The sequence below is a fragment of the Melopsittacus undulatus genome, chromosome 3 (assembly GCF_012275295.1).
Source record: "Melopsittacus undulatus isolate bMelUnd1 chromosome 3, bMelUnd1.mat.Z, whole genome shotgun sequence".
Taxonomy (NCBI): domain Eukaryota; kingdom Metazoa; phylum Chordata; class Aves; order Psittaciformes; family Psittaculidae; genus Melopsittacus; species Melopsittacus undulatus.
The window spans coordinates 113,786,841-113,812,522 of NC_047529.1; the positions used below are offsets into that span (position 1 = coordinate 113,786,841).

The 25,682-nt window shown below is 42.0% G+C and overlaps 1 protein-coding gene across 1 annotated transcript in view; it reads left to right on the plus strand.

Annotated features, from left to right (window-relative positions):
* Positions 1 to 25,682, plus strand: part of EPAS1 (endothelial PAS domain protein 1) — a 74,045-nt gene that overhangs the window by 20,443 nt on the left and 27,920 nt on the right. The window contains exon 2 of the mRNA XM_034060448.1: positions 20,117 to 20,307. Coding sequence (XP_033916339.1) covers positions 20,117 to 20,307 — 191 coding nt within the window. The remainder of the gene's footprint in view (positions 1 to 20,116; positions 20,308 to 25,682) is intronic.

Genomic DNA, 25,682 nt, shown 5'->3' on the forward strand with positions numbered 1-25,682 from the left:
TTCACAGCATTAAAGTGTAAGAAGCACTAACTTCTGCAGGCACCAGTAAAGAAATGAATTGAAAATGTGGAGATTTCATGCTTTTGCCTGCCCTGTTTATGCCCTGTTGAATACTAATGGGACTCTATGGGATGTAGATGGCCACAGCACTTTTGCTGTTATATATAAACCCGATTTGGGGAACTATTAGTGTTTGTTATGTACAGTGAACCTCTGGGAAAGCTTCAGCCTTTGACCTCTGTAGTGGGTTATGACAGGGAAGAATCGTAAGAGCTTGATTTAGACTCATCTGTGGAAAGCTGGTTAAAAATACTCAACTACCATGTTCTTCTTCCTCCCCCATCTCAGTACAGGACCTCTGAAAATACATTCCCTGTGACTTCATTTTTATCATGGCTTTGGGAGTCCTGTAGCCAAGCCTGTTGTAAGGAAATGATTCAATTATGCTCATGTTTGTGCTTTGGAATCGCCTTGGTGGTAGTCCAAGAAGTATTTTCTTGCTCTTCCAAATTTCCCTGTGCTTTAATATCAATCTATTTTCATCAATGTGACCTGCCCCAGCAGTAAAACTTGTTTGTTGTTGGTCATGAACTGAGTGCTGAAGGCACATAAAAACTGGACTAAACTTATTTTGGGCTTTTAAGAAACTTAGTTGAAGACAAATAAGCTTTTATTAGAAAATGAAATGGCATTTGACAGTATCTGGGCAATTTGTCACAAAACTGAATGGTCATTAAGGAAATGATGGTAGCAGAGCTCTTTAATTTTGCTTTTACAAAGTAAAATATTCTTTCTTTGAAATACTTTGTCACTAGCTTTTAATTTTGCATTATATGTTAATAAATGTTTCTGCTTGGGTTGTGGTGGCAGTTTGAGACTGAGCAACCAGTAATGACATTATTTGTTGCCTTTGAGAAAGAATCCTTTTATGTGGTCTTTGTATCACAAATTGAGACTTTCCCAAATATCTAGAATTATAGAATCCCTTCTTTTTAATGATAGCACAGGCTGTCTTTGGAGCAAGCCAGAACATCTGGCTGTCAGTTCAGGCTGTGAAATTCTGGCTTGCTGATATGTTTTCCTTAAGTAAAGGTGAAAGAACATTTCATGCAAGAACAGAAGTGACTCTATTACCGAGTAGAATGGCTATTACTAATGACTATTAGGTGCACTTTAGAGCAGTCAATATTTTGTTGTTTTTCTTGCAAAATAGTTTGTAATTGAAACCATTATACTATTGCTTAAATGGCAAGGCCACTGTTTTCCCAGAACAGCTGTGTAGTTACATTAGCTTCTCTAAAGAAGTTTATTATCTTAGATGAAAGTTATAAAGCAGTCTGTTTACCTCTCCTGGACTAAGCAGAATAGCTGAAAATATGCCTAAAGGAAGGATGAAGAGGAGAGTTGGAACAACATCCTCCAAGGGTTCTTTATGCATACTTAATCAAACACAACTTCTTTGTGGTTTTGTGGTCTTAAGGAAACTGGATGGAAGGAAAGTGCTATTTCACTCTTCAGCTGACTGAAATGTAGTGATTTCTGTGTTTAAAATACTCATTCTCCCCAATTGCCCTGAGATGTTTTTAGAGGCAGATAGAACTGAATGGGGGGAAAAAATCAGATATGAAAATACAAAAGCTTCCATTAACAGTGTGGAGAAAATAAAAGCATTAGCATGTATGCTGTTCTCCTTTAGAAACAAACAGTGGTTAGATACAGGGGCTTCAGTACCACACATGCTGAAAATGTGGTCTAAGAGCTTTAATTTACCTTTGTCAATGTTAATGGACAGAGCAAGTGCTGGAGCTGCTGTAAAACAAATCTGTTTTCCTTTTGTCTGCTGTGCCAGATAATGAAATAAAAGCTAAATCATCACTGATAAAAAGTAATTTGCAGAAAAGCAATGATAAAAATATAACAGCAGAGCTTGCCATTAGCAGTTTAAATGGATAATGTTTGCTAGTGTTTGTTAACCTACTTCTGTCCTCTGGTTTCTATTGTCTTCCTCCCCTTCCCATGCTAGCAAGGGCCTTTTCATAGGGCAATAAAATGATAGGTATGATAAATCCTGGCAGGGTAACTATGAGAGATAACTGCTGTTTTTCTTTTCCTTCTTTTTCTGTACTACAGCATTGCCAAGTCAAAGCATGTACACACAGTTTCAAGAGCAGTTATCAGTATAATTTTATCTATCCCAACTTGAGGAATGTATCTGCTAATGATGAAAACCGAGAAAATGGTTTATCTCATTGCAGCCCTGGTAAACTCCTAGCATGAGTTATATGATATTTACTGTGAAATTTACTTAGTTCTCTGAGTTGTGTTTAGGTGAGACTCATATTTTCCTTTCTGTCTTCTTTTTATGTCTTTTTTAACTCTTAAGATAGAGAAATTTGAAGTCATGTCCCAGTTGCTCACAGAAACTGAGAAATGGGAAGGCAAATGTACAGCCTTCTGGGCTCTGTGTGTTGGTGCATGTATAAATGTACACACACATGCACAACCATTTAAACTTCATAATCTCCTTGTCAACCAGCCTTATCTCTGTTGAAATTGAGCCATTCTAATGCTTGGAATTCAGATAACTTTTCTGATCGGGAAGCCAGTGTCCAGGCGAAGATGTTAGCCATAGAGTACTTTGAATGGTAATGGTTTCTTGTAAGAGCTGGGCATGCTCATTGGTACCTTTGTAGCTTGTAAAGTATTTATTTAAAGACCTTTAGGTGTGAATGACTACATGGGCAGCAACTGCTAAACTGTAGCTGCATGTATTTGATGTTTGCAGCCCAGATGCTGCTGTACAGTGCTTGCCAGTTTGCAAATGTCAAGGGCAGTTACCCTCTCACATTCCTGAATGGTTTGCCTCTGAGCATCCTTCACAAACCTGCCTGTTCTCTGGCACTCTTCTCCAGCTCCTGCTGCCAACTGCTGCTTTGTTGTGCAGCTGCAATGGTTGTATTCCTTGGGAAAGCTGGGATTTGTTGGTCCAGGCAGTCTGGGAGGCACATGAACTCCTGCTCTTTACCCCCAGAAATTAAACAACAGCACATTGAAAGCTGGGGAAACTCTTTTTGTCTGTGTAGCTATGCAGAGTATTGGCTAGAGCAGTCTTGTTGCTGCTGGTTGGACACTTCCTTGTGGGCCCATGCTTACATGATGTGCAAAGGTACCATTGTTTTAATATTTTATTGTGCATAAATACCTTGGGGTTTTCTTTCATGTGTTACACAGGAGAAAATATCACATGTATGAACTTTGTAAAGTACTTTTATCTGACAAAAACCTTTTGTGTTAATCTCGTAAATGATACGGGTCGGTATTGTTCTGAAGTGCTCTAATATTTATTGTGCCTGAACACTGTTGTTGTAAGTTTATAATGCTATAATACTTTGAGCTTTTGCTTCTGTATTATGTCTGTTCTGTGTGTCATGCTTTATTCCCTCTGCAGCTTCAAAGTGCTTAGGAAAAAAAAGTGCTATTAAAAGTGTGTTTATAGCAGAACAGATAATTAAGCTGGTCTTTTGCAATACTGTTCAAATGGGTCCAAATGGCCTTCAATGATGCTTTTAGTGGCGTAATAATTAGGTATTAATAGAATGGAAGAATAATAATGCCATGTTGGAAGAAAGCCTAAATCTTAGTTTGCTATAAATGTGGGGTTATACCAGCAATAACCTGCAAGCATGGTGGCAAAGGTCTGCTTACCAGTGTAGAGTAGCAGCTGTACTCTGGCTTTTAACAGGCAGGCAAGCTATGATGCACAAGTTGATTCTGTTCATGGCATGTTAAACACAACTTCACTGGGGTAAAACTTCAGTAACACCAAGTCTGTATCACCATAACTGGATGGCAAAGCAGTGTAATGTGTTGGCACCATGTTTACGTACTGGTTAACAAACATCAGTGAGTAAAATGGAGTAGCAAAACAGATGCTTGTATAGAAACGGCCATTGCCAATGTACAGGTTGATGCAGAGGATCTGCTGTTTGTCATATTTACATACATATTTACGATCTTGTGGGTGCAAATGGATGTTGAACAAACTTCACTGCAGAAAATGGTCCCCTATTCCCTTCTGAGAGTGAAATAGAGAGGTGGACCGCAAAACTACTGAAAACATGCATCAAAAATTGCAAGCTTTAGGGAAATGGTTTGTCTGCTGAAAACTGGGTGTAAAAATGCACATGGAGATGCAGAATTAAATCCTGAGGGTGGCTGGTCCTTAACTAAGCTCTTGTTTGAACTTCCAGCCTATCTCCAGGGGGGAGGTTATGAGTGCTCAACACCTTCTGGGCTGCAGTGTGAGTGTCAGAAGCACACTAGAAAGTGAGCCATTTTAGGCAGGTTAGGTTGGCAGTCAGACCCCAAACGTTTGGACAACCAGCCATGAAATAAGTTGATTGAGGCTAGAACTGGAAAAGGCAGTGCCAAAGGGGTTTTGGTAAGTGAAATTGTTCTTCAAGGGAGAGTTGTCCTCATCGGGAGAGTATCTACCTTTCTGGGAAGGGCTGGGAGTGGTCTTGTATGTGCAAGTGCTAGAATGTGGGTAACTGAGCAAACAGTCGTATGAGTTTCACACAGAAAATAGATTCTGATGTAAGGTTTATTCTTAGAGGGGTTTTTGAGGACTGAGTTGTATCTGCGCATTCAGAGTCATGTGTTTGTATGAAGGTGCTGCTTAATAGGAGGTTCTTATCTGTTCTATAAAGCTTTTATGCAGTGACTTTTCTTCTTCCCAGTATCCTTGTGGGCACGAGGAGTGGCTCCTTTAAGGCTATTTCTGATGCACTGTCTTGATAGATCAGGCTGATCAAGCTACTGGGCAGGCTGGGCCCTTTTGTTCTTGGAAGTGTTATTCATGGAGCTAAACAGAATTAATCTTTGTCCTTCTGACTGCTCTCAAAGCTTGGTTAATTAAGGTGATCAGGGCTTGCATAACATTAACAGAGTCCAGATGTTCCTGTATTTCAGCTACACTTGCACCTTTTACCCTGTGTGAAGCAAGACACGTAAGGTGAGAAGTTCTCCACTTCTCTCTTTATCTAATTCTAGGTCTGTGCTTGGAGATATTTTCCATGCTCTTGAAGCCTTTCTGCACCCAAGGGAATTTTGGTTGTCAGCTTTCCCTTTCCCTAAATCTGTGGACGGCACTCCCAAATTTTTCTCCCATTTTCTGAATTGTGTTATCTACTTCCTGCAGAGATGGTTTGATAAGAATCTGGTTTCTAATTCTCTCCATGCTTCTGAGCCTCTGTGTGGTAGAGAACATCATTTAGTGAAGCTATGTTAGTGGCCCTTCTTGCTTTCATTTAAGAGGTATCCATTTCAAATCCTCCTCAATAATTGCATTAATTGTTTTATAATGAAATAGAACTGTATTGACACATGAGAAGTTCTATATTATAGACTAGCAAGAAATTCTTCCTTGGCTTATGGAGTTCTGTGAAACTTTCATTTTCTACAGGTCTATTCTATTAGTTACTTTTTCCATGCAGAACCATTGTCTTGTTTTAACTTCCTCTGAAACTGTTGCTTCTACCTGTTTCCTTCTTTAAAGATCTACCCTTCTCTCTTGGTAGCCAGGCAGCAGAGCTGATGCAGCAATGGGGATGTTCCTTCCCATGCCAAACAGTCTCTGCCTACTGGTAGCTGGTCTTGTGTGATATGTCACAGGAGAATCTGAGAGCAAAGTATTTCCTGGTTTTTTGCATTGACATAGAAAACATAAAATAGAACTTACTTTGAAGAGCTACGTTCTGATCTCCCATCTGTGCAAGTCAGGGTAAATCCATTTAGGTTAATGTGGTGAGGTGTGAGGATTCATACCGGGAACACATATGATGTGATTCCCCCAGAGGAGGACCTGGGGAGAGAAGACTTTGTCTTGGTCTAGCTGTATCCCCACTGTCCTCCCTTCCTTTGTACCACAAGCACCATTGTTTGGATGGTGTTTCAGATGTTTTTTTTGCTCTCTTTCATGTGCTTGGGTTCCCTGTTTGAGTTTGTGGATGTGTGTCAGTACTGGATCCCTGCTCGGAGTTGTAGTCTGATGGGCCAAACACAGGGCATCCCACTCCCCAAGTCAAAGATGTTTTCCCCATCTATTTAGTTGCCCTTTTAGTTTTAATTCTAGAATGGGGAAGTGAAGACTTTACCATCTCAAGATGATAACTGAAATAGCTGCAGCACCCAAAAACATGGGAAAGACACGTTTTGAGACTGGCTTTGCAAAGCTATGTTGAGTCAACCTAAATTGGAGGGCATGCTCCATGGCATTCAGTCCTCATGTAAAAAATAGGGAAAGGTCACACAGCAGCAGGCTTTGCAGCTGCTGCCTGTAGTCATCCTTTTGAGTTTTACTGTCCAGAGCCTCTTGTCTGTAGAAGTGTTCATGCCCAGCAAAGTTGTGTGAGGGCAAGTACTAGTGAACAGTGTAATTCCAAAGGTACCTAAGTGATGATCTGTGCCTGGTATGTATGTAAGGGAGGAGGAGAAATGGCATTCACAAGAGTAGACCCAAACACTGTATTTTCTGGGAAGTGGGGTGGGGGCTGTGTGTTGCGCATGGAGTTTCTTCTCCCCAAACCCCATAGCTTATCTTGTTTGTTTCTCTTGTCTTTCCTCTCCCATCTGGCCAGCCTCCAGTTTGTAACTCTGCATTCTTTCCTGCTCAGCCTGAAGTTTTCTCATGCTGAATGCTTGGTTTGAATTTGCACTTTGTTTTTGCACAGAACGTATCAGTGATGCAAGACTTGCTGGCTGGGGGATTTTCTAGACTAGAAAATATAAGCTGAAAGTTCAGTGGTGTTGGGTTGGTATGTGTATATGCCCCAAATAACTTCAGACCTTTAAAAAGAGGCAGTAAGAAATTAATTCTTATGGACAAAAAGACAAAACTGGTGCAAATGTTTTGATGGTAAAGGTGACTGACCAGTAGAACAACCCATTAAATGTTACAGTGGGTTGGTTCTCCATCCCTGAAAGATGACTGACCAGTATAATGACCCACTGAATGTTACAATAGATTGGTTCTCCATCCCTGAAAGCTGCTTAAATTGACTGGAGTATTCTTTTAAAGAAATGCTCAGATTCAAATTGTATTATTCCAGGTGAATCCTGCAACCTCTGATCTACAGGTTAGGCAGGTTGCTGGCATTCTTCCTTTCTGGACTGATGAGGTTTGATGCTGTCATCCATCCTCCTCTCAGAGCTGTTAGTAAGCCAGGGCTTTGGGGAAACACGTCTTTATTCGGGATTTGAATAAAACATGCTGTAATCCTAGTGAATAATCCCTGTGTCTGCAGTGCACAGGCCTACACCCAACCTGCACTCTGACTTGAAACTTCATTGAGTTGATAGTGTTATTTATTGGTAGATAAAGCTTTATTTAGTATTATTAATGAAAATTGCCTGTTTGATTCCTAGTTAATGATCTGAGGTATTGGACCCCTCTAGGTGGAGAAACTGCAGCTGAAATGTTCACTCAGTGGGTTTGTTCTACTGATGACTGTTGTTTCTTTAGAGTCCTTGGAGATTTTTTTCTCCCCCATGTTTTCAAGTTTCCTTCAGAGTAATGGCAGGGTCAGCAATGGTGGAATTGCATTACTTGTGTGAGGAAGTGAGAATAGAAACAAGGGGGAACGTTGATACTGGCAATAGTTCCATTCAATTTTGAGTAAGATTTTGCTTTTTAAAAACATCAAGAATAAAATTAATAGGATGCATACAAATGGGTGTATTCATCTGAATTGTGTTAGCATTGAATTGTATTGCTGCAGTTTAGGACTGCACTTGATGTGCTACGCCTTGCTCTTTTATTATTACTGTTGTTTTCCATCTGCATTGCATTATAAAGGTTTCTTGGTATTTCACATCAATGTACAGCTGTTTCAGTAAGAGAGTTAAATGTTTATCCCTGTCCTGTGTGCTGTATGAAAGAACTTTCTCTTTTCCTTTTTCTTTCCCTGTCTGTGAAGGGATAAAAATCCTTTTTATACCTACTCTTGGCCATAGCAGCATGTTTTGTACAAACGTAGCCAACTGTACTGCCATACAAATACAATTCAAAAGAACATGTTAACACAACAAGAGATGTTACCTTTTGGATACAGCTTTTATCAACAACGGGTACATGGTGCTCTCTGTGCTTGCCTCATCCCTCTTCTGCATCAGAATTTAGGGTAGGGTTGTTTCTCAGTGTGGTTGTTTCTCAGCGTACCTCATATTTGGCCTCCATACCCATTCCAGTTGTGTTTTCTAATAACAAAGTCATCAGTTTTGGCAGTGAATGTGGCTTCTTTTCTTTCTGCTTCTCCTGAGAAAGCCATAATTTTTCCAAGCAATTGTGCAGTTTGCTTGATTAAGTTATTTAATTTAACAAAGGACAGGAAGAATAGAAATTGTATTTTCCAAGAACTGCTGTAGAAGCACAAGGTGACCTTATAAAACAGCATTGGTAGTTCCTGAGACTTTCAGCTCTAAATGGATGAGAGCAACCTTGCCCCTGCCTTGGGAAGTACCATCTGGTTTTTGTAACTCTTGTAACCCCTTGCGCATGTACTGACACAGCCGCTTGCATTTCAGCATGTGCATTGTGGGCTTTCTTGTCAGGACTTTGGCTGCTATACAGCTAGAATCAGAACAGTGAAATATTGAGGTACCACACCCTGACAGATGCAGAGTTCCAATAGATGGCCAAGACCTTCGTGATTGTAATGTGTTTCTTGTTAAATAAGCTTAACAAGCTTGTGAATTGTATCAAGTTAAGCAAAAAAGTCTAGCTGTTCCTCTGGAAGAACCGAGTTTTACCTACCTACCTTTGTCATGAACAGAATTTATTAGTTCTTAGTCTTTTGCCTCCCGCTCTCCTGGGGTGATGGGCTATGACGAGCATGAGAATCAGGCCAAAGATATGTGTGTGTGCCTTGTTTGCTTAATTTCTAGGGGAATAAAAGCTCTAGCAGGAAATATGGCAAAATACTGATAAGTTCATTCACAGTTCTGAAGTAAAACCCAGAAAATACAAAGAAATATGGCCGTGAGATTTGGCCTTTGTACACACACTGAGGGCTTCCAAGCTTTGCTGCTTCCCACTTATCGCCATCTTTTTGTCTAGAGTAACCATCCTTTGGTTGTAGATGCATAGGAGTTGAAGGAGTGAGTGGGCAGTAGCAGGACAGGAAACAAGTAAGACACACCAATAGAGAAAGACTGCATCCAGTTAATTTGTATTGCACCACAGGCTGCCCTTACACTAGTTCCCTTTGAACGTTTGTGTTTAGAGAGTAATTACTCAGGTGATGCCAGAAGAGCTGGCGGCCATTTCCCAACAGAACCAAGCCTTCATTGTTAGAATACTTGGAATACTGCAGTTGAGTGTGGAGAGGCCACGGCTGTTTCCTCCTCAAGTGCTGGAGTTTCGATGTCCCTCTGGCTTCTACTGCAGCAGCAGGTGCAGAGAAGGCAGGTCAGCAGCAAGAAGGCTCCTCAGGGCTTTGCTAGGAGCTGAAGGTAGGAGATTGGGGGTGCAGAGAGAAGGCAGTGATTGCCCCAAGTTACATCACTCCAGCCTCTGATTTTAGCTGTGAATTTAGAGGGATTGCCTAGCTTTGCTGAAGTGACTGTTGGTTGTCTGGGTAGGTGGTTGAAGTAGCCTGACCATTTGCTTCAATCCTTTCCCTTGTAAAAGAAGAATACAATTTACCCCAGTTTACACTATGAATAGTCAATTTTTTATTGACTTCAAGTGACAAACTTAAATGCTACTGGGAACTTGGAATGGCAGCATGCAAAGTTATCACTATTCCAGTTTACCCAGTAAGTTAATTAAAGGGAGACAGACAATTCAAAAGCTACTGTATAAAATAACAGCCCCTCGAAAAGAAAGGAGGAACTAAGAATGAGCTGTGTCCAGGGATGTTTGAACAGACAAAACTCACATCCCAGAGGGCAAGAAATGTAGCCTGACTCTCATGGTCTGCACTTGGTCATGTTGCAGGAAGTGGAGCAATCTGTGTTATATGGAATGATCAAAATTTAGTGTCTGTGCTGTTATTCTCAAGAATTATTATTCCCTGCTTGCCAAAGAACTGGCTGTTTAATCTGTCTTTCTGCATATCCTCCTTGCTGTGAATGGCTACAAGTTACCAAGAGATGAAGAGGGAGAAACCATAAACTTCCATCATAATCAAGTGTGCATTAAAATGATTGAGGCCCAAAAAGTAAACAAGGGTCAACTTTATTTCATAAAGCCTTTATCGCAAGGGCTGTTTTCTTAAGTGTATTATTGGAAGATCTGGCACTTCGGGAGGACCAGGCTTGGGTTATTAACAGGCAACAGCACAGAGTAATTTTAATGGTTGTTTTGAGCATTCTCTAAAGGTGGCAAAACGTTTTCATTTAGCCTTGGTGAGTGCTGCCACTGCTGTCTTTAGCGCATACAACACAGAGGCCCTGTGCTTGAAGCAGTGTCCGAATTTCTTTCGTAGATGCACTGCTGTCTGTACACTGAACTTGTGGCGAAGGGCATCATCACAGAGCAGCCCATAGCCTTAGGAGAAGGAGCTCTCTTTGTGTTCCCAAGACTGGCGGGAGGGTTACCTGCTTAATCTTGATCTGTTGGTAAGCTTGCTGGTTGTGATGGAGACAAGCTGGTGTGAGGGTACGGCCTCCAGTCTTCAACAATCTCCTGATATCAGTGACCCATTTCATTATGGATTGTCTTTATTGCTCTTTTCTGTCTTTCAGCTTTCTGTATTAAATATTTTATTAATTCTAGCTACTGTTTTAATTGGCAGAATTAGGGAAAAAACCCCAAACAAATGCACAGCTTAAATGCACTGTGGAGGGCTGTTCTATATAGCAACTTGTTTAACTGTGGCATTACGTTTACTTTATGATCTCTATAAATGCTCACTCTCATGTATTTACCAGCCAATGCAGTTTTAGGTTTTGATTACTTTACTTAGTAAATTAAATGATCCCACTGGGTCAGCTTAGAGAAGTATGGAGATGCATGTGAGAAGAAAGGCGATGGTGGAGGTTTCAGTGGATGCGTGCAGATGTCTTATACAGTCTGCTTGGTGAAGATTGCGGCTGCTTTATGGGTTGCTGATGTCTTCATGGGGGTTGAAGAACGTACAACATATTGAAGGGTGGGCTGTTTGTTTTCCCTGTGTTGTTTTCACTACAATATTTCAGTACATAAAAACAACTGGGTGGGGTGTAATGAATGTTTTCAAAGACCTTCCTTTGAAAGAGGCTTTTTTCCAACCCTTGGTGGTCACCACCCATTTTCCTGTGCTGGTGCGCGCCTCTCTCATTGTTCCTTACCCACAAAGGCCCCTTGTGTGAACCTGTCAGCAAATGTGCCAGTGCAATGAGATAAAATATCATGGGATATTGGTCTGAGCCTGGCTGAGCACGGAGGTTTTCACCCACAGATGGTGGCTGGTGTTGCCTAAGGTGTAGCACAACCTGAAACTGTAGAAGTCTGTGTTTGTCAGCAGTGTTCAGGGTGACTCTGTCAGCTGTTTACAGCTGAGTGGGCTTGAGGCTGAAGTGTAGGTGTGCATACCATTGACAGCGAGGTCCTGTGATGGCAGCGTTTGTCCCTTAGGCTTGAAATAAAGCTTAACTGAAGAATGGTCCTCATTTACCTGCAGTTGTGCCATGTTGATAAATGATGCTGGTTGTGGTTTGGTATGGGCTGGGCTGTGGTTGCTGCCCCATCTGAAAAATGGGCCTGCTTTTGAGGTTAATTTCTGTGCTTCCCCCACCCCACCCTGGCCTTCAGATTGCACTTGGTTCACCTTTAGCTTTAACCCGCTGGTGAAGAGATAAAGCACATCCTTTGGTATGTGTTTTTTAGAGTAGGTAAATAGTTGGGTTATCTGAAAGCAGATCTTAGCAATACCTGCTGAGCTCCTGAGCAACAATATGTAGGGACCTCTAGATTAGCTGTCAAAACTGAGTGATTACTGCAAGTAATGCCACAAGATAAGGATCTGCAATCTCTCAAACACAAATCATTGATAGAGATCTCAGGTTGTGCATTGTCATAACCTTCTCCCCACTTCTGTGGTGCTATTTTAGCTCTAGCTGTACTGCAGGGACTCCTGGATGTGTAAGTGGAAACTGTGGAGACAATCGGAGTGGTACATTTATCACCCCCCATAATTTGCTGATTTGAAAGCAAGTTCAATTTTGTCCAGTGCCAAAATAATCCTTTCTGTTGTATTGTTTAGTGGGTTTGGTGATGGGCTTTTTTTAGTCTACAGGTTATCTCTGAAGGTTGTGGTATCTTGGCTAGTATCAAAGAGTCAATTGCTGCAGAGAAGAAATCCATCATCCCATGTCTTTGATAGAGCAGAGCAGTGCAAAACCAGTCTGGGAGGGAAGGCTTGAGTTAGATGACTTTGTGCTCCTCTGAGATTTAACTGTATGCTGGGCTGCTTGTTTATCTCCAGATGTCCTCATTATTTCACTGGTCTGCTTTAAGTATGAGCTGCAGCAGCTTTACAAGGGTGGTCCAGAGCTGTCCTGACCCCTTCTGTGACCAGCACTGGGGCTTGCTGGGCATGCCATGAAGCAGGAAACTGCTCTGCCTGCAAATGAAGAGATGAGAAGTTACTCAACCATCTATCCCTAATGGATTGGGTTGAAAAGGCAAAAAGGCAATGCCTCTATCTGCTCCAACTGCTGATCAAAGAGCAGCCTGGCACCTCTGCACACTGTGAGTGAGCCTCATGCAGTTCCACTGGGCTGTGCCTTGCCCTAAGAGCAGCATGTTTGGCACGTCCTCCCAGGTACCAGGCTCGTACTGGCGTGGTGACTGCAGGACAGGCTGCACTCACAGCATCGTAAAATAATCCAGGACCAGATTAATGGCTGCTGAAATCCTAATACTTATCTTTCTGGTTCAAGGTACTCATAAAACTAGAGGAAAAAATGGTAGAACATAAATCCTGTAGACGTTGTTTTGCTTACTGTGATTAAATTTATCAGGCTCTGGTGACATATTGTGAACATAAATGCTTTAAAGAAAAATAAAGCACTCCTACAACCTCAGCAAGGTTTTCAACATTGAACTCCCCAAGTGCTATTTAGTTGCTGTGACAACTTCAGTATTCACAATGATACTTTAAATTGCAGGTGCAAAGTGGGTTTCTTTTAGTAGCTACAATAAATGCAGCTAGTGGTATAAAAAGGATGCTAGTGGTACAAGCATTTCAAAACTATATAGTTTTATGTAATATTTTTTGTCTCAGCCCCACTTTCTATAAGAGATAAATGCCAGGAATGTTCTTGAAAATAAATAAGATACAAATCCAGTCTGGCTTAATTATTAAGACTAAAGGTACCATCAGAGCTTCAGGCATTGGAGAAGTCAGTCTCGCACGTGGTTTTAAAGTTCTTATGGAATTTATCCTGTCTAACCAGCTGATGTGTCTCCCACTCAAGAAAACCTTTCCCTGACTGTTTACCATCAGCTGTGGTGGTCCTAAGGTGATGTGGAATTAGTGGATTGTAAATATGCCCAAAGACACCACAAGGTTGGTATTCACTCAGGCCTCATCTCTTGATACTCTAATTGTACTAGCCAAGTCCATTATTGTTGTGCCAAACATCCTTTGAAGAGGCCTAATAAGAACAGAACTGTTTCTTGCCCTTAAACAAGAACTCTTCCCTCATCTGTTCCTGAGACACTCCCGTTTCTCCTTTTCCTGCCTCCTGTCTTGGTTTTAAACTTAGAGGAAAGAATCGCATCATGCATTGATACGTCAGGAGATGCTGAGCTTTGTTACCCTAGCAGTGATTTGTTATTTAGTTGGTATATACAGAAACAAGAAATCCCCAAATCGAACCAAGGAGTTGGTGGGAGTTACTGTAAGTTAGGGCAGCTTTAAAGGAAGGGTGGAAGGTATTTCATTTCCTTATTTTTGTAATAGCCCTTTCTGTTAGTAGCTTTTCTTGTTACCTTCAAACTCTCATTTCCTCTATTAGCAAATTCCCCATTTAGGCGTCATTTGTGTTTTGTCTGTGTACTGGTACCATATCCCAACATGCTCCAGCACTTGTCCACCATGAGCTCTCCACAGATTTTCAAGCCTTTTTTCCCCTCTGTTCAATAACACCTTTGCATCCTTCCCCTTCCTATGGCTCTTGCTGGTGTGCTGAACCTGGGCATCTCAGGTCTTCTCAGCCTTTGGGAGAAATTGCCCTGGAAGGAGATGAAAAGAGGGATCTGTATGCCACTGTTGTATGAGTTTCATTCTCAGCTGCCATAGTTTGGCCCAAGTTCCTGATGGGGTGAGTAAATTGCTGTTTCTAGTCCTTTTTGTTTAATGATGGTCACTTTTATCACTTGAATGGTGGAGGGGTCTTTCCAAAGCCCAGCGTGCCATCCAGAGTAGACTGCTGCTTGTCAGGTTCAATGGTTACAAATGCTTTTTGAAGGAATCTTAAGGCTAGGTAAGTATCACTGCTGGCTGCTTGGTGTCTGCACGCACATCTCTGGGCCCATGAGGCAGTGTGGTTCTGAGATAGCTATGGAGTGCCTCACAGGCAGCGAAACTCCTTTTCAGATACCCTCCTGGCTCAGATCAGTGAGGCATTTGCTGAGCAGAAAGTGGAGCAAAATGTAAACATGCAGCAAAAAATGGATTTGCTAGGTGGAAATAAATCTTTGCTGTTATCCAAGATAGTGCTGCCTGTAAAAGTATTTTTATTGGGTTTTTACAGCCTTGAATTGGAACATATTTTTTCTGCTGAGCATCTGATTTTTTTTTTCCATTTACTTGTACTGTAAAGTATTTTCTTATCTTTGCACCCTTAGAATGTGTTTTTCTTGTCCTGCAAGGTAGCATTTGAATCCTTACCTGTAACATTTGAATCCTTACCTGTAAACCATTGAAAGTGAGCAAAGAAATTTCATGTGACAGCTTCATTAACTATGGATTCTTGACTTTTAAAGCACCAGAGCTAGAAACATTCAATAACCAGCCGCTGGATATCAAGTCATATACTGGTTGTTTTACTAGCCTGTATACATGGCAGTTTGAAGTCCAAGGGTCACTGAAATAGTGAAGTAAACTCAAGCGAGTGAATCTGAACTGTGTATTTCAAAGTGTAAGGATGTGCTGTGCAGTACATACCTATGAGTGAGGGCTACCAGGTGGTTTTATGCAAGGTGTGGATTACAATTTCTCTAAAGGCTTCTGTGATCTGGAGCCTACAAGGTGGGAGTGTAATTCAGTGCAATTACTGTGCTGCCTAGTCTTAAACAAGCGTGTGTGTACACAACCAAGGTATCGTCCCACATGGACTTGTTGAGAGCAGCGAAACCCAGAGCAGAAGACTGCTACCTTGGCAAGCTTAAAGGAGGCCCACGATGTCCTCAACAGCAGGGAGGATTTCTGAAGCTGATCACCTGGTACCAAGGGCTTTGATGGGGTAATGTGTGTGGGAAGGACCAGGGAGATGTATGGGTGGAGGTGGTGGCAGGGATTTGTGATGGTGATGAAGTACTGGTGGGGTTCTGATTGCAGAGAGTATGGTCACAGTTGGTGGAAACTGGACTGAGACCTCAAGTCAGTCCCTGTCTGCTGAGCCAAGAAGGGTTATATGGGTGCTTGACTGTATTCCAGACCAGTGAGTGATGCTGTATGTTGGGGGTGGTCTCTTTACCCCAGTGTTTGTGGGGCTGATCCCTGCTGTGTCTGGGCCATGGGTGCCCAGGCAGCACAATCCCAGTCCAGGCTGGCTGCCCCAGCATGTATCCCAGCTGCCTGAGTCTGAAGCTGTCGCAGCAGTGAGCACTATAGACAGCCCCTACACTGTCATGATAGCTTTGCAAGGTTGTTTAAGCCAGATCAGTTACGTGGGGCTTCAAGTTTTGCCAAGAAGTTGTTGTGCCTGGAGTTCCCAGTCCTGCAGTAAGAGAGGCTTTGGAAAGACAGATTATGATCTTCACCCCAGGTGCACAAGACCTTCCTCTGCAGGCATTCCTGCCTATTTCAGTGAAGCTGTGTCGCAAGGGGCTGTTGGAGATGAGCAAGGGGATAGGAATCTGGCTTCTTGGATCCATGCAGGGCATTCCAACACCCCTTTGGATGCTCCCGGCAGATAGGATCTCGCCCTCTGTTCCTGTTATCGTTGTTGGGACCAGTTTGTTGTTTGGGCTCTTGGGTACGTTATGGATTGCTGCTGAACTTTCACGAGCTTCACCTGAAGTATTTGCCCGTTGTTTGTCATCTTTGCTCACACGTGTTGGCCCATGAATCCTATTTTCAGAGCGCAAATTAAACATGCCAGGAGGGAGTGGGAAATCATGTAAACAGCTGTCCTGGAGGTACAGTGCCATACTTGTGTTCTGTGGTGGCCAAGGGCCTGCGCTGTCTTAACTCTTCCATTCCCTTTAGTCTCCATGTGTGTAAACGCTGTGGCCTTGGAGCATCATCCAGCAGCCCTCAAAGAGTTCCTGCTGGGAATTGGCATCTTCCATTTCTCCTTGAGCTTCCCAACTACCCTGTGCATAGCCCAGTCCTGGATGGAGTCCCAAGTCTCGTTTCTTAGCTCGGTTTCTTGGCTCCATAGGAGGGGTGTTGCAGCCTGCTAATGGGGATATTTGAGGGGCTTGATCCTAGGGCTCCTGAAGGAACAAGTGTCAGGGAGCTCCCATTAGGCTTTCTCATGTCTCTCCCCTCTGCATTTTAAATCTGACACAGGTTAGGGTGAGCGAGGTTCCTGCTTCTGCTTGCGTCACTTTCCCCGAGCAGTGACGCACACATGTGCTCTTCTTTTGCCACATAAGTGGGTGGTTTATGTGCTGGGAGGGAATGATTCATAAATTAGCTGGAACCTGGGCCTTTTCTCTATTGCCCTAATGATGTGTGAAGAGGAGTCAGTGTCCGCCTTTCTTCCTGGCCTTCAAGAGGGCAGGTCATAGAGTTTCATGCTGTAGCTGTGGGCAGTCCAGCCTTGCTGAGGGTGAAATGTTACTCCTGTAGCTACAGTAGGGGTGACTGCAGAGAACTAATGGCCTGCAATAGGAGAACACTACTTTTAGCTGATTCCTGTCACTCAACTCCAGTTTTTGGAGGTTCCTGCAACCAGATGAGTCAGCACAGAACAACCCTCTTGGACATGGGTGTCCTTGGGAAGGAGAACACACAAGCGAAGATGTCTTCTGACTTGGGGGGAGAAACTGTGTGGGGCAATCTCTCATTGTGCTTGTACTAGGCTGGCTACACTAACAACGTGACCTGAGGGTGTGCTGAGTGAGGAAAGGCTGGGAGGAAAATTGAGGTGCAGGAAGCCATGGGGGAAATGCTTAACAAGCAAACTGTTTGTTTGCTTTAAGCGATAATGGGTGAGCAAGAAAGTCCTTTGAAAGCCACTGGGCAGGCCGATTCCTCCCCTTGTTTTCTGATGTGAGAAAGCTCTTGGGCTGTGCGGTGTGTAATGAAAGATGATGTGTCTCTGCAGAGAAACTGAGCCCGGCAGTCAGGAGTGAGTGAAAGCATCTGCAGCACAGGGGGGAAAAGCTGTTCCCTGCTCATAGCATCAGTTATTAGAAACCTTGAGCATCCCGTGGTTAATGAAACCAGCTCATCTCATTAGCCACACTTGGAAATTGCATCTACAGAGTTTAGCAAAACCAAGTATTCTTCTTTGTGGTTGGAGCAGTGTTATGAGAGACCCTGCCTTATACAACCCGGTTTTACTGCAGAGTTGCTACATGGCTTTGGCCTTGGTAACCCGAGTTTTGTACTTAAACGAGGAGGGATTGGATCTTGTTCTGTCCAGGCTGATTCTTATGTGAAAACTGTGGGCTCCAGATTTAGAGCAGAGCTTGAGTATTCATGGGTCAAGTTAAATATTCCAGGTTTTGCAATTGGAAATTCTTGCAAATCTTGGGGTGTAGATTTTGTTCTGTTTGGTTTGGTTTTGTTTCTACTCTTTTATTTCATCAGTAGAATTAGAAACTAAGAAGACTGGGAGGACACGGGGCGTTTTCTCTTGCACCTTCTCAGACAGCTGTATGAAGGGACTTCTTTTCTACATGGATGTAGTATGACTTTCTTGGCAAAGAGAGAAGTAAAGCATTAGAGTCACCTTGTAATATCTGATCCATTGGATTCAAACTTGCGTGGGTTGGTGCCTGCTCCAGCAATGCCCCTGAAGTCATTATCAAAGTTGGATCCTGCCGTTATGTACTGAAGTGTGTGTGGGTCTCCTCACGTGCGTGCCTCCTGTAACAGATGCAGTGCTAGAAAATATCCACCTCAGGCAAAATCATTGTGAAAGAGGTTGCTGAGGGCAGGCCATGGATCTTGAGGAGATACTGTAAGCATTTATGAGGCCCTTTGCCCTGTTAGCACACCATCTGGTGAGCACCTATCTGACCCCTATGCATATGCCAAGCTTCACGTGTTTTGCAGCATGAGGGCCCTACTGATGTGTTGTGTGCACGTTCCTGCTCTGGATGATGATATTGAATGCTCAGCCTTGCTTGTACTATAACTTTACTCTTAGCATTCAGAACACACCCTGGCTATTTTTCCTTATTTCTAATTTATGAAGGCACCTATGGCTTCAATGCTAGAATCTTTTGCAGGCAGTCTAGCTCTTCTAGAAATGGTCATCTTGTTTAGAATACATTGCTATGTATTAATACTCTCCTCCTATCTTATGCAGTTTTACATGAGACCGGTCGTGATTGGACCAGTTTCTAGTAGTGTGATGTTTTCTTCATCATCTTCACACAAAAGAATATATTTATTGGAATACCCTGTTTTGATAGGACTTTATTGTTGTTGATCCGTTTTTATAGGCCCTTTTTTATATACTGACATTGAAAAAAGCAGGTTATAAACTGCTTCAATTTTAGGCAGCCTTGAGAACGGAGAGATGCTGCTGGTGATTCTAGAAATGAATGTGCAGCCACAACAGCAAAACCAGCAGGGCTGATGTATTCCACACCCTGTCCTGTGCTCATTCTGTTTGCATTGGTACAATATTGCAGGAGTCTGCCTGGAAAGAAATATATTCTGTGTTGACATGACCAAGATGCAAAACCTCAGCTCATGCAAGTGAAAGACACTTGTAGTATTGGCAGAGCTACATGGGTTTGATATAGCTGATGGATTCAGGTTCTTCATGTTCTGAAATGAGAATTGTACTTGATAAAAGAATCTTCAAGTCAGTGAAGCTCCCTCTTAAAACAGTCCTGTCCCAGAGCCATTATAAATGTATCCCTTGTGTATCTTGCATATTAAATTTAGCTTTATGTCTCTCAGTGGTGTAATTTTACATACTTGCTTTGTAAAATGTCTTCCCCTCCTTTATTTCCTGCTCTTTTCTGTGGACTTTGAAGACCGCTGGCTCTATTGGTCACATTATTTTACTCAAGAAGGAATCTATTTTCATAGACAATGGAGAGAAGACAATTTAATTAGAATATCCTCTACAAAGGAGGGCTTCTTGCAAGTAGCAGGATTTTCTCTCCCACTTGGTAACCTTCGTGGTCAAGAAAGTGTTTTTCCAGAGTAGTGTTGGATTAATTGCTGAGAGAATTGGATATACAAACACAGCTTGATACCCTATTACTACTTTGATTTTGATGTGGGATACAGCCATAGAAACTCTGACACTGAAATAACTATGACACATCCCCATGTATTGTAATTGTTCCAGCTTTAAAATGGATTGTTACCTCATCCCAGAATATTTGTCAAGTAAATTAATACAGATTGAAAAAAAAAAAACCCCAAAACTTTTATTTTTTTTATTTCCTGAATTCCAGGAATAATAGTATGATATTTCACATTGAATCTCTCACCTAAAGCAGATCTTGATCCTATTACACTCCATGGGGGTTTAGGGAGTCCAAAGGCTGACCTGCACAGAATCAGAGCCTTTCCCAGCTGTGGCAGTCCTCTCCTAATTCCCATTTTTAAAGGAGCAAATAGATATTAGTCTAGTCAATATATTTAAATCACTTGACATAATGGATTCATTCATTGCTGAGAAGATTTACTCTTGTAAATTCTTCTCTTAGGTCACAAATTGCACTTGAAGAAACACTTTTTCCTCTCTATTCTTTGCCTACCAGGAGCAGTTCTGAGCGGAGGAAGGAGAAATCAAGAGATGCAGCAAGATGCAGAAGAAGCAAAGAGACCGAAGTTTTCTATGAACTGGCACATGAACTGCCCCTGCCCCACAACATCAGTTCCCACCTGGACAAGGCATCCATCATGCGCCTGGCAATCAGTTTCCTGCGCACCCACAAGCTGCTGTCTTCAGGTAAGATCTGGCCATATGAAGTTATTGTTGCTAGCTGATGGCAGCCTGGTAAGACTGTGTATGTTCTTCTCTCAGTACAAGGTCCTAAGGTGAGAACAGGACCTAACTGCTTGTGTTGTGAGAATACAACTGGATTTAAAAATAGGTTGATGGGTTGTTTTCCAACAGAATTATGTATATTTTAATTGGGTTAGAAAATCATAGAATGGTTTGGCTTGGAAGGGACCTTAAAGCACATTCAGCTCCAATCCCTCTGCCATGGGCAGGGACACCTTCCACTAGACCAAGCTGCTCCAAGCCCCATCCAACCTGGCCTTGAACACTGCCAGGTTTCACAGCTTCTCTGGGCACACTGTGCCAGGACCTTAGCATCCTCATAGTAAAGAATTTCTTCCTTATATCTAGTCTAAATCGACTGTCTTTCAGCTTAAACCCATTCCCCTCTGTCCTGTCACTATGTGCCCTTGTCAAAAGCCCCTCTCCAGATTTCTTGTCAGCCCCCGTAGACACTGGGAGCTGCTCTAAGGTCTCCCCTTAAGGAGTCTTCTCTTCTTCAGGCTGAACCAACCCACCTCTCTCAGCCTGTTTCCAAGCAGAGGTGCTCCAGCCCTTGGAGCATATTCTTGGCCTTCCTCTGGACTCACTCCAACAGGTCCAAAACATCAGTGATATCAGTCATATAAGGTCTTCGTTACCAAAATAACAACTAGTGCAATTTTGCCTCTCAAAATTACAAGATTTTATGCTTTTAAGTTTATTCAGAATTCAAACATATACCTTAAGCCTCAAAGCTGAAACAAGTAAATTTGTTTTGGTGTGGCGAACATGTTTGTGCCAAGCACATCCAAAAGGCAGCTGGGAAGTTCTGCAGGTCCAATACTTTCTTCAAAAGAACTAATTGTTCTTGCTATATGTTGGCAATGAGTAGTAGGTGTTTATGACATAACTAAAGCAAACAACTTTTAAAGACTCAATGTGAATGGATTCTATGTAATCAGAATCTTGTTCATGTTGGACTAGTAAGAAACGTGAACCAGGGAACCAGCATCATTATCATGTGTAAACTGGCAAAATTAGCAATATTCTTATTTTTCACCTGTGTTTGAATAATCACTTTGGAAATCTGTGGTTTGAGTAGCCTGTGAGATCAATGAAAGCAACTGGAGTTTCTGGGGGAACTTTGACACAGTGACCTGTAGGTATCAAGAATACGTTAACCAAACAATGCCTGCATTGTCTGTGAGAGGTAACCCCCAAATTTCATCCTTTCCTTAATTAACAGCAAAGCTCCCAATAAGGTCACGATTGTGCTTCCTTTCTTCAGAAAAGTTGAGTCATAACATAATTACTTTCATAAATGTTATTAGGAAGTGTCTCATTTTGTGGACAGCTTTGCTGTTGGCTTGTTGCTGGTTAGGCTGAAAGATGAGACAAACTCAGTCCTGTTTCTGAGTGCTCTGTAGTTTTTGTAGCCTTTTTGGCTTCTGCTAAAACTATTGTATAAAATGTGGGTATTTCTGTCTTAGCTTATAGAATATGTCTTTTTAACTTTAACTTCTGTGGAAAGAAGAGTTTATTTGCTGAGCAGTGTTTGGAAATCATCTCTGATTTCATCATGTCATTAATACTTGAAGAAGTTGCGTAAAGAGGTAAATGTTGTTGAAAGTGCCGTACACCAAGCCAATGTGTTGTTAACTTTCTCATAAAAACACAGCTTTGGCTATTCAAATATTTATATGGCATGAATTAGAGACTGACAAAGCATAGGAAAAGCAAACTTCAGAAGGGCTGTAAAAAAACAAAGTATATAAATGTGTGTATATGTATACATATAAGAGTTTGATGCTGTCATCATTGGGAAAATATAATTGCTCACCTGCAAACTGCTAAGATTAAAGTGAACTTTTCATCTACATGTATATTTTTCAGTGAGGAAAAATATCTACAAAGAGAACATTTGTTTTAGTGCTTCTGCAGTGTTAAAGCTTAGACTATCATTTGATAGTAAAGACAACTCAATATATGTATATAATATTCATATATGTACATAGTTATATGATTTTTCTGTGACAGTGTTTGAAAAACAATGTGATTCATGTAGCTGATTTACATTTTTTGGAAGTACCACCAAAAGTTATTTCCTTAGATGTAAATCTGATGCACTTCCTCAGCCTAAATACTAATGTGGAATAAGCCTTCTCATTAAAGTTTGTGGAGTTAGACAAATGCAGATTTGTCCATGGGTGCATGGAGATGTAGATAAGGGTTTCAAAATCTTCAGTGCTTTCATTCTGAGGAATTGAACTTAAAGTACTTTAAAGAGATTGATTTTTCTGGATTATTTTGGTATTATTTGCTCATGAGAATACACAGAGATGGAAGAACTCAAGCCAGAAAACCTCATCTGCTGTTTGTATTCTTCTCATTTAAATTAGATTCTTTATCTCTGATTGTGGGCTTCTGAAGGATGTTGGTCTTTAAGGACACTGGCTTTCACTACAATGCCATCTGATTTGAGGGTATAGGTTTTCAATACAGCTTTAGTCTTGCAGATGAAGGGGTTTTGCTGCCCACACATCTTGATGAGAGTGCGAAGCAATATGGGAACTCTGCTTGTGTGATGCCTGTCCATGCTGTTCTTGCTTTTGCTCTGGACCCTTTCTAAGCCCCAGGCAAAGCTGCCCCCCATTCCACCTGCATGTTTAGTAGACTAGAATCTGGCCATTAATTCAGTGTTGCATTTGAGGAGCCTCATTTGACTGGTGAGGAGCTGTGTCATGTCTGATAGGTGACTGGGAAATGGGGAGGTGGAGGATTGCAATGTGAATGGGAAGCAAATGCCTGCCTCAGCCTGCAGACCCACTCTTTGCTTTATGTTGTCTTTGTGGGAATGGTTTTGATTATTTGGGCTACATACTTAGTGTAAACTGGAGTTAAGTGGGAGTATTTGTCCTGTCATTAATTAGGACGTTAAAATAACATCTGCATTTGTATGTGTATATGTACGTCATTAAATAAGCTTGCAGTACAGCTTGAAAGGGTAGTAGAGAAAAAAGTTACTCCTTGATTAGCACATTCCTCATGTATTATTTACTCTTATCAAAACCTACAGGTAAACCACATTTTATATCCGTATTTGGCCATGATTCTCAAATGTAAGCGCATCTCTGTGTTTCATGGCAGTTTTGCCTGCAGTGGAGAGGGCAAGGCCCTTCCCAGGACTGCATCCTCATCTTTCTGCAAGCTGATGCTCCAGATGGGATTTCAGAGACGGCCATAGGCAATGTGCCAGCCTCAGTCCGCTGGCATTGAGTGTCTCATGCCCCTTCCTATTATTCCTCAACTCGGAATAGGGCTTTTCACTTGTGTAACTTGGGCTGTTTTACTAGCTCTGTCTGCATAATGATTATTTATCTGTCAGGAAGCCAAGACCTAGGGAAATCTATGCCCACATTCTCCCAGCAGGTGAATGGCAGAGCCTGTGAATCTGAGCCTTCATTGAGAGCTCTCCTGCTACGTGCCTCTGAAAATCTCAGCTTCAGGATTGCAGGGTGCACGTCTCCTGCAGGCATTGCAGGGCCCAAGCTTGGCCCTTGTATCCTATCATAATAGGAAATAGCTGGTTGTATATCTCAGAGTTCAAAAGGGTAAAAAATACCAGGTTTTGCTTTATAAAAGTTGCTGCTTTACTTAGTAACACGTTTCCCTTTGATTTTCACAGTAGGCAATTCTGTGTGGGAATGTTGGAGAGGAAGCCTTTAACATTTAGAAATGCAGGCTGTTCGTCTGACGGCCTGATTGAGATTAGTATCACAGGAAGCAAACTGAAACAATAGCTTTATAATACTGTTTCCATGTTGTGCACAGAACAGTACATGGTACAATTGGAATGCGAAGTAGAAATATCATTTAATTATGCTCATCTTAAATATTTTTCAAGATGTCCTCTGATTCTGTTGGCATAAAACATTTTTGCCATCATGACATTCAAATGTTCAGGATAAATTTAGAGCTGATCTTTGTTTTAAGGAAAGGTTTTGATCCCATAACGTTGCTGCTGAAAATAGGCAGTTTGATGCTTATCGCTAGTGGACCTTTTGGATCTTATGTCCTTTAGTATAGTCAGAAAACTGATAGCAGGACTTGTTGCCTGTTAGTCTGTAGTCTAGCTAGTAAATTAGCCTAATGGTTTTTTGGGGATTGATAGATGGGAAGAGAGAAATAACTGTATTTTGCCAAAGAATGGTTCTCTTGGTTAACAGCTAACATCATGATGGTTGTTAAGGCTGACTCAGTCTCTTTTTGTCTGGCTATGAGGAAGAGAATCACTTTTACTAAGCCTGTATAGGCGTTAGCGTGTGGCACCCATAATTTGAAGTGCTCCTTTGGACCACATTGATGCTGAAGGCATTACAGGTACCAGTGAGTTTCTGTGTGCCAGCACTGCAGACTGTTTTAGTCAAGCTAATCAGGCAAACATAATTTTATCAGCTCTCTTTCATCCCATCCCAATTGTGTGGTCACCAGGGTGTCTTTTCTGCGCAGAGGTCCAGCAAAGGAAGCTGGAAGGGAGTTGCTCCTGTGCAGGCAGACAGCAGCAGAAATGGGGAGGGAACAAGGAAGCAGACGGGAAGTTGTTTGGGAGAAGGGAGGCCATGAGGAAGCCACTGTGAAGTTGTTTCAAGGGAGGGAGACAACAGAGCCGGAAAGCCAGCAGGGAGCAGAAGGGAAAAAATAGCTGTTCTCCAGGCTTTTAAGGGAGAGGACAAGATATAGGGAGAAATGTTGTGGGCATTGTTTTTGAATGTCTGGACAAGCTGCATCTAATCTCAGACCATTGTGGCATAAAACAGTGCTTTAAAAATAGCATGGCTACTTGTTTGCTTTGATTAAACTGGGAAAATAGCTTTGTGCCAACCGTGCTGGCAGGAATGGGAGTGGAGCTGGGTGCTGAGTGCTTTGGCTGCTTAAAGTGATGTCCCTTCTTTGGGAAGCTGTGCCACAAGGTCCCACAGGACACTGGAAGCCTGATGGGGGTGCTGTGTCTTGCCATTCAACACTGATGGCTGCAGGACTCAAAGCAGCATCTGAATGATTTGGCTAGATATAAACTGTGCAATTAAAACAACACTAACATAAGTGTTTTCTTTATCAAAGTTGCTTGTGCGCCTGGAGATAAGAGCTCTTCAGGAAGCTTCAAGCTTAAGAGTAGCTTTTTCTTGATGTATCTAAACTGAAAGCTTTTATTGACCACATTGAAAATATCCCCTTGAACAGGATGTGCTGCCCTGTCAAGACAAGAAGAGAAAGGAAAGAAAAAAATCAGTTGCTTTCCTTTGATGGAAAACAAGGAACCAGGAAGAGACAAGTCTGGC